The sequence below is a fragment of the Condylostylus longicornis genome, unplaced genomic scaffold, assembly GCF_029603195.1.
Source record: "Condylostylus longicornis isolate FDR11 unplaced genomic scaffold, ASM2960319v2 ptg000031l, whole genome shotgun sequence".
Lineage (NCBI taxonomy): Eukaryota > Metazoa > Arthropoda > Insecta > Diptera > Dolichopodidae > Condylostylus > Condylostylus longicornis.
This window is the reverse complement of record NW_026578000.1, coordinates 2,721,306-2,730,514: the sequence shown is the minus strand read 5'-3', so window position 1 is coordinate 2,730,514 and position 9,209 is coordinate 2,721,306. Positions and strand designations below refer to the sequence as shown.

Sequence of the window (9,209 nt, the reverse complement as noted above, 5' to 3'; positions counted from 1 at the left end):
TGAGATTAACTTTGAGCAAATAAAACATTTCAAAAATACATAAAATGTTTTCTGCTAAGTTATCATCAGTATTAATTTAATTCTCTCAATGTTTGGTTCGGCTTAATTAATTTATTTGGAATAACATCTGCCCTGGCGTTGGCGTAAAAAAGAATAAAATTCTAAATAATTTTAATTTTAATATTTTTAAGATTTTTAATTTAATATAAAATTAAATAAATAAATAGAAAGATAGCAATTAAGAATGATAATGACAAATAATCGATCTACACTCCGATACTTTTACTATGCATTTATTTTAGTGATACTTGTAAGTAAAAAGAAATATTCGAATTTCATAATCCACATAATTTTAAAAAATTATTGAATATTCAAACTTTTATAAGAACACAGAGCAAGTGATAAATCAAACATACGTGCATTATTTTATGCTTACATAAACATACAAATACGTATACCATATAAAGGGTAATGAAAATAATATTGACTTAAGACTTATCAAATGCCAAGGAGTCTTAAGAAATACCCGTACAAACGTATGTTCGAAGGGTATACTAAATTTGCCTTACTGAGAGTTTGTAACGCTCAGTAATAACGGTCTGAGATATAGACTCAAGTTTTTTTTTTTTATCAGCATCGAATTCTCAGTCAATTTAGCATGGTCGATCAGTCCGTCCATCCTAAAGATAACTCAAAAACTAATTGAGCTAAGTTCACCAAATTTTCACAAATGATTTTTAATAGTAAATTCCAGAACCCTCTTTAAACTGGATATGATCGGGTTCGAGTAGCTGACATACAACTTCAAAATTTATTTGGCTATATCTCAGAAACGCTGTGGCATTGAAATTTTGCACGAGCAAATATATAAGTAGGACCAATGTGTTTGATAAAAGTAGTTGAAATTGCTTGGTGGTCATCTGGTAGCTGTCAAACAACTTCAACAGTAGTTTGGCCATATCTAAGAAAATATTGAAAACAGTACTAAAATTTTGCATAAATTAATAGGGCAACTTAAAGTTAAAAAGGGCATAGTCTGTTCCATAGTCAACTATGATATATATATTCGCACATAGGATAACAAATTTGTACTGGTATCACAAAGTTGACACGGTCAACTCTAGTTTTTCTCGTTTTTTCTTATTCTTGCTAATATTATTTTTCATAAATTTTTTGTTTCTATTAAAAATTTACTCGACATTTAAATTAAATAATTTTTAATTTTTTTTTGTTTTTTGATTTGTAATCTAGGGTTTCTTTTTTGGTACTGCCTACGTAACAGTTGATCTTTTAGGCTTATATTTTAAACACATATACCTTTTATATGGTTCAATTTCAGAACTTTTATTAGGTGGTTTTGCTATATTTGCTGCAGTTTTATCTTTGGTTGTAGCTACATTCGGTTGCATTGGAATTCAAAGATTAAGTGGTCAAACTATTATATTATATTCAATTGGATTAATAATATCAATGTTTGTTAATACTGGCCTTACTATAGCATCCTTCACCTTAGAAAACTCAGAAAAATCAGCACATCAGAGAACTATTTCCAGTACCATTTTATTATACAATAACTTATTTTTAAATGAAATTGCAAATGCATGGGATAGCGTTCAAAATACAGTAAGTATAAAAATTTGAACTTGTTTCTTCTATTTTTTTTTTATTATTTTAACCAATTTTAGTACAATTGTTGTGGTGTTAGCGGTCCTTTAGATTGGGATAAACTTTATCATTCCGAAAAATTACCACAAAGTTGCTGTACAAGTAATTTTGCTGATTGTAAACCATCATCAGTTTATGTAAAATTTAATGGTTGCTTTGAACCACTCATGGAACATTTGGAAAGTAAAATTCACACAATGGCTGCAGTATCATTGGCCTTTACAATTTTTCATGTAAAAATTTTACTATTTTTTAAATTTATATTCTTTTATTCCCGATGTTTTTTTTCTTTAGATACCAGGAATTGCGATTGCTTATTTTGCTAGCAGACTGGCCCGTAAAAATGCATTATAAATTTATTTTGAATCTGAAAAAAAGTTCTGTAAAGTATTAACCCTTTAGATATTTTGACTTTAAATTTTTCCTGACTTTCGCCTAGCCCCTACTTAAGCATAATCGAAAAAGAAATTGTTTTCATTTCTCTTCACCCTTAAAAGAAGAGTGCATTGCGTTGGACATTGGAAGTAAACGGTCGTAATCAAAAGTTCTTCAACCAATACATTAATGAATAAAAAGTTTATATTTTTTTGAATTTTTTATGTTTTTTTTATTTTACAAAAATATAAGTAGAAATTAAGTAAATATTTTTATCGTAGCTTTTAGATTTTTAATTTTCAATATTTTACTAGTTTAAGTTGATAAAATTGTTATAATGCATATATTTACCGACTGTATTGCTTATAATAAGGGAGCTGATGTGATGGCATCAAATTTCGAATGTCAAGTTTTCGGTGGGAACACACTCCTTCTTAGTAGGGAAGCATAAAAAAACTATATTTAGAAGCATCTCGTTCTGCTGTCTGTCTGTTTGTTTGGGACGCATGTATCTGAATTTCGACTGAACCGATTTTGATGAAATTTTATATGTGAGTTTATTTTTGCTGTGGTATGGATTGACAAACTTTTGTCATATATCAAACCTCGGGGCGATTTTATATTTTACGTTTTTGACATTTTACGAATTTCTTGAAATTTAATATTTGAGTTCTGATTCATACCCAAACTAACTGGCATTCAGATAATTCGGATGGCACATTCCGAAACTCTACTAAAAGTCAAATTTACAATTTTCTATGTATGTTAACTATGAAGTGTTTAAAAAGAATTTTCTTAATCTTCTGCAATACTTTCATTGAATTAGACATCTTTTTTAAATATTTTTTTTAAATATTCTAATTTAACCATTTTCAAGATAAAAATATTAACTTTTGAAAAAGTAATGTAAATTTAATACATTGTTCTTGAATTTACCGTTATATAGAAACAAAATTAAAGTATAATTTTAGTATGTACCTATATCAATTAGTCATAGTTAGGGTTGTATAATGTTATCGTACACTAAGATAAGATCAAACGAAGTAGTATTAGCAAAAGCTTTTTCTTCCAACGAGAACAGATATAGTTGACCATGTCAACTTTGTGATACCAATAGTCATTTCATTTTCATTCATTGTGATTTCAGTATGGTTTCTGTAGCATACGACCATGGTCATAGAAATTTTAACTAGTTTTATTAAATATATATATATATTGCTTTGCACAATTATAGCTTAAAAAATTTCTGAAATAATGCCAAATAACTTTTAGAATTGTAGGTTAGTTTCGATCGAACCCTTGCTACATTCAATTTAAGTGGGGTTTCGGCATTCACTATTATAAATCATTTGTGAACTTAGTAATTGAACTAAGCCTTTGAATTATCAATGGAATGACAGACAAAATTAAATTGACTCAGAATTTCAACTGAACAAAATTATAACCTTATGTCTATATTTCAGAGCATTATTTCTAAGCGATACAATAATGGAAATGCAAATTTATAATATCCTTCGAATATATACGTTCGTACGAGTATAAAGATAAGCGTCATTTCTAAAAATTAATACTAATAAAGGTAGGTCAAACCCATGGTTTGAAAAGAGCACTTTTCTCTTCAACGAGGAGAAAAAACACTGTTCTTAAAAATAATCTTTTAAATTACTAAAGCAACTTTTATTAATAGGCCAAATTGTTTCACAGAATTTTGTACAGAAAAAAAAATTGAAAGAGGCGTTAACATAATGGTCGAATTCAAGGGTTAATTCTGTGGGTTTGAGTAAATAATTATATTTTTTGATATCATTTCATTTATCGTTAGCTTTCTACGCTTACAGAGCTTTGGAAAAACTAAAATGTTTCAAAAATATAAGGTACCAAAAACTTAAATTTTACAAATTATGAGATTGGGTGAAGATGGGAAAAAAATCTTCTAACGAAATAAAACATTTATTAGTATCTAAAAGCTGTTAATATTTCAGAATTTAAATCTTTTGTAAACAGACACACGGACGGTCGGACGGACGGGAAAATATTTTTTTGAAAAAGTACTAAAAGCTGGGGAAAACGGATAAAGTAAAATAGTAAAGAGTACAAAGTTTTCGAAAGCATAAAACTTTTCTCAATCAATTTATTTTTTATTCTTTTTTTTTATGAATTTATTATCAGTATTACTTTAATTCTCTTAAAGTTCGGTTCGGCGTAAATTAATTTATTTTTCATAACATCTGCGCTGGCGTATGAAATTTTTTATTTTAATTTTAAAACGAGTTTTTTTCGAAAAAAAAAAATAAAAATTTTATTTAATTCTTTTATTTTTAATATTAAATTAAATAAATAAATACAAAGATAACAATTAAAAATGATAATGACAAATAATCGATCTACACTCCGATACTTTTACTATGCATTTATTTTAGTGATACTTGTAAGTAACAAGAAATATTCAGTGTGAAAAATAAAAACTAGAAAAAAAATATTCGAATTTCATAATCCACATAATTTTAAAATATTATTGAATATTCAAACTTTTATAATTATAATTAACCTAGTAACACTTTAATAATCTATACATTATCTATATTATTAAACGTAAAAAATAACACAAATTAAAGTTTCTAAAAACATAGAGCAGGTGATAAAATCGAACATACCTGCATTATTTTATGCTTACATAAATATTTAAAAACCCATACCATATAAAGGGTAAAGAAAATAATATTGACTTCATGTGATTGGGTTCATTCTGTAACACATACTCTTCCCCGCACACACATAATATTTATATTACGTTCACACACAATAATTATATCACTAAATATTTACACTGTTTCTGTGAGGGTTCGTTAAATTTTGTTGAATTGATGATAATATATTAATTCTATAAATAATCTATTTTTTATTATTATTGTTAAGTCAATATTTTTAATTTTTTCTTTATTTATTTAAGTTTGTGTGTATGTGTATGTTGATAATATTAAATTTCAAATTGATAACAGTGCACAACACACGGGTATAGTAATTTTGAAAATACTTAAAACAAAATCTATAATGGTTGAGCAAATTTATTTTAACATGCAGTTATGTATATTATTAGTAAAAGCTTATTTTTATTTAAATACCAAATTTTTTTAGATTTATTTGATGCCCATTATAATGATCCAAACCTTTGTATCAATACACGCACCTTATTTTTAATAATATCATTTTGGTTTTAGTTTTACTGATGTTTAAATTAAGAGGTTTGTTTGAAAATTGTAATAAATTAATATGAATTGCATTAAAATTTTAGAGATTTAAATTTAAAATAAGATGTAAACTAAATTTTTCATTTAATATCTTCAAAAAAAATTGACTATAACCAAGTAAAACCAATAAATTAAACTATGTCTTAAGTACAATTGTACTAAAATTTACACCTGAAACTTAATGATACTTTTTAATATTGTTAGAAATAAAGTTACTACCGTAAAGAGAACAAAAATATTTAAAAAGTTATACCTCTTTCAGCTTAATTACGGAATTAAAATGTCAAAATTTCAGTTTGTTTCAAGATTTCAAGAAATTGCTAAAAAAAAGGCTCTATTTCTTCTAGTTTTCATAAGATTGACAAAAAATGTTTAACTAAGGTTTTTCTAATTTTTTCTAAACCAATAATATCAGTAAACGACAGCAATTATTGTAAACTAGAGCCTTAAGCCATTTTTGTTTATTCTTATCAATTATTTTAAAAAAAATTGCTTGGTCTCATTAAATAAAATTTTGCTCTACATATTTAAATTATTTTTAATAATTTTTAATTTTTTTTTTTTTTTTGATTTGTAATCTAGGGTTTCTTTTTTGGTACTGCCTATGTAGCAGTTGATCTCTTAAGCTTCTATATAAAATACATTCAACTTTTATATGGTTCTGTTACAGCACTTTTATTAGGTGGTTTTGCTATATTTGCTGCAGTTTTATCTTTGGTTGTAGCTACATTCGGTTGCATTGGAATTCAAAGATTAAGTGGTCAAACTATTGTATTATATTCAATTGCATTAATAATATCAATGTTTGTTAATACTGGCCTTACTATAGCATCCTTCAGTTTAGAAAACTCAGAAAGATCAGCACATCTAAGATCTATGTCCAGTACTATTGTACTATATGATGAATTATTTATTAATGATGTTCGAAATGCATGGGATAGCGTTCAAAATACAGTAAATATAAAACTTTGAACTTGTTTCTTCTATTTTTTGTAATTTGTTTATTATACAATTTTTAAAAATTTAATTTTAGTATAACTGTTGTGGTGCTACCGGTCCTTCAGATTGGGATATAATTTATTATTCAGAAAAATTACCACAAAGTTGCTGTACAAGTAATTTTGCTAATTGTAAACCATCATCAGTTTATGTAAAATTTAATGGTTGCTTTGAACCACTCATGGAACATTTGGAAAGTAAAATTCATACAATGGCAGCAATATCATTGGCCTTTACAATTTTCCATGTAATAATTTTACACTTTTTTTTCTAAATCTTTTATTCATACGATGTTTTCTCTCTTTTCATTTTTAGATACCGGGACTTGCGATTGCTTATTTTGCTAACAGATTGGCACGCAAGAATGCATTATAAGTTTATGTTGCCTGGAATTTGTAATATATGTATAAATTGTAAACATGAGAAAAAACAACTTTTACAAAATATTAATAAAGACTGTATGATTTTAATTTAATTAAATTAAATAACCTATTTAATTTAAGAGATTAAAAACCACTTTAGTGTACTAATGTATTTGATGCATGTTAATGTTTTCAATCATTCATTGTACATTATGCCAAGGAACTGTATCATCTGTATTTAGAGGCCATAATATATGAAGTCTTGTAATGACAATAACCGAACGATTAAATTAAATTGACTTTCCGCCAAAAGCAGTATTAACAAACTTCTACTCTTAAAAGTGCAGGCTAAAAAATCAATTTGCTCTTTCTTAAATGCAGTAAATATAATAGCATGATTCTCTAACTTACGCATGTATGTCAAGAAATTTAAAATTTTCTCTCTATAGACAATTTTCAAGTATAAATATGTGAAAATTCAAGTACATTTTCATTAAACTATATGAACTGGGCCATTAAGATTAGAACGAATTTTTCGTAAATGACATCTAATATTTGATTTCTATGGAAATTATAATTCTCATTTAATATTGAAGGTGTAAAATCATTATTAAATCCAAGAATCTTAGAATTAAAATGATTTTCTTCAAAACATTTTTTAGCGAATTTATATACATATTCAACATTACGTGGCGTACATGTATATATAATGTATACATGTATATGTATAAGTACATATTATTATCCTTAAAGAATAATTCTTTTTTAAAACAAAAATTAAATCATTTGTGCTAAAAATTTTCACAAAAAAAAACTAATTAAATTACTTAAGGAATTTCAAGTGTCAATTAAATGCAGATTTATGCATTTATAATTTACGAAAGATAAAGAAATAAAAAAGAAAGATAGCAGTTATACGATATAGAATAAAACCATTTTAAATTTCAAATTACAAAAAAAAAAAAAAAAAACAAAATGCACATAACCCACATTTCATTTTCAAAACATTTCATACACACATATACATTACGACGTGTAATATAAATGAGTAAAGAAGAGTCCTTGAAAAAAATAGACAAGAGTACAAGTATATTCTAAGGAATATGAAAATTTAGAAGAAAAGAAAAATTGTTAAGATTTACAAAAGATTTTGTTCTGTTTTCCTATGTGTTGTTACTAAAGATAAATTTCATGTTTAACATTTCTTAAGATTTTTTTATACATTTTTTTTTTATTTATAAATTTTCCAGCTTACCTTTTTTACTTTATATTTATCGTTACATGAATAGAACAAAACACACGTCTAGAATTATATTTTATTTTTAAAAAATTACAAAAAAAAAAAAAAAACGTAGAAAAAATAAAACATCTGCATAGAAAAATTTGTCTTAGAAAAATTTTCTATAAACAACAAAAAAGAAGAACATGCAATAACGTTTTAGTCAATCTTAATCGACTCTATTATACCCTACCTGCCAATCTGATTATAAAATCAAATTCCAATAAGCTTAGCAGGACCTAGTATATAATTATCAAGGTGTGTATAAAATATAATTCGACACTTTCTTACAAAAAATTTCATGAAATTATCCCAACCAGTTTTTCAAATATTTAATATTAGAATTTGGGATTGTATGCCAAATACTCAAACCTGTCAAGCCATTCCATTAAAGCTTTGTACTCCATAATAGAACATGTGTTGTAAATAGAATACATGACTGCCAAATTTCATTCAGTTAGTTTTATTATTTTTTTAAAAGTGGATTAGAAAAAATAAAAGAGGCTTTTAAGATTGCAGCCACCCGAAACCATTTTTGAACTGATTCAACCAAAAAATATCAGCTGTATTTGACAGGATAGAAACAATTTTCGAAAATTAAGTGTTGTTTGCTATTTTTGTTTTTATGTTATCATATCATCGGACGGACGGACAACCTTTATAAAATTAAAGTTTACACCAGTTACAAGAATATATGCAAACTGTATATACGGCAAATAATCTCACAAACTCTATATGATAAAATTAATCTATTTTTCACAAAAATTGTAGGGTATAAAAATGAGAAAATAAAGGATTTCTTTTATTTCCTAAATCGACGTAGATAAATTTTCATTAAACACAGGTACATGTGTGTATATTTTGGTTTTTCCTTTTTTGTACGAAAAACTATTTTACATGTTTACATACTAATGTTTACAAAATATTGTATATAAAGTAAATTTTTCTTAGGTAATGCTAGTTTCAAGAAAAGTACCCAACTAACATGTATATCTACAACCTACATACATATATGTATACATTCAATAAATATAGTTGTATATACTGACTTTCATTCATGTGCATATTTTAGATCATATAGGGGATCTTTTGATGAAACGTCTATCTTGTGACTTTAACATATTATTATAATAAAAAAAAAAAAAAAAAGTTATAGATATCTACATATGAGCGTACATATGTATGAGAATGTTCATTTTTAATTTACATACACATATACAATACAGAATGTATAACATTTGTGTTATTTGGAAAAGTTTAAATTCTGTAGGTGTTCAAAAT

General features: G+C 25.8%; 2 protein-coding genes across 2 annotated transcripts; both read left to right on the top strand.

Moving 5' to 3' along the window:
* Positions 1-245: 245 nt before the first annotated feature.
* LOC129608499 (tetraspanin-6-like) lies at positions 246-2,257 on the top strand. The gene is made up of 4 exons (XM_055520030.1): positions 246-310; positions 1,252-1,623; positions 1,686-1,898; positions 1,960-2,257. Exons 1-4 carry the CDS (start codon positions 251-253, stop codon positions 2,017-2,019), a joined length of 705 nt encoding a protein of 234 aa, XP_055376005.1. The 5' UTR covers positions 246-250; the 3' UTR covers positions 2,020-2,257.
* Positions 2,258-4,215: 1,958 nt separating this feature from the next.
* LOC129608527 (tetraspanin-6-like) lies at positions 4,216-6,799 on the top strand. The gene is made up of 4 exons (XM_055520086.1): positions 4,216-4,468; positions 5,871-6,242; positions 6,322-6,534; positions 6,603-6,799. Exons 1-4 carry the CDS (start codon positions 4,403-4,405, stop codon positions 6,660-6,662), a joined length of 711 nt encoding a protein of 236 aa, XP_055376061.1. The 5' UTR covers positions 4,216-4,402; the 3' UTR covers positions 6,663-6,799.
* Positions 6,800-9,209: the final 2,410 nt, after the last annotated feature.

Bases quoted from the DNA above. Each gene is read 5' to 3' on its own strand.
- LOC129608527 (XM_055520086.1), top strand. From the start codon at position 4,403: ATGATAATGACAAATAATCGATCTACACTCCGATACTTTTACTATGCA. The intron at 4,469-5,870 runs GTAAGTAACAAG...TTTGTAATCTAG, and splicing joins CATTTATTTTAGTGATACTT to GGTTTCTTTTTTGGTACTGC. The intron at 6,243-6,321 runs GTAAATATAAAA...ATTTAATTTTAG, and splicing joins GGGATAGCGTTCAAAATACA to TATAACTGTTGTGGTGCTAC.
- LOC129608499 (XM_055520030.1), top strand. From the start codon at position 251: ATGACAAATAATCGATCTACACTCCGATACTTTTACTATGCATTTATT. The intron at 311-1,251 runs GTAAGTAAAAAG...TTTGTAATCTAG, and splicing joins CATTTATTTTAGTGATACTT to GGTTTCTTTTTTGGTACTGC. The intron at 1,899-1,959 runs GTAAAAATTTTA...TTTTTTCTTTAG, and splicing joins TGGCCTTTACAATTTTTCAT to ATACCAGGAATTGCGATTGC.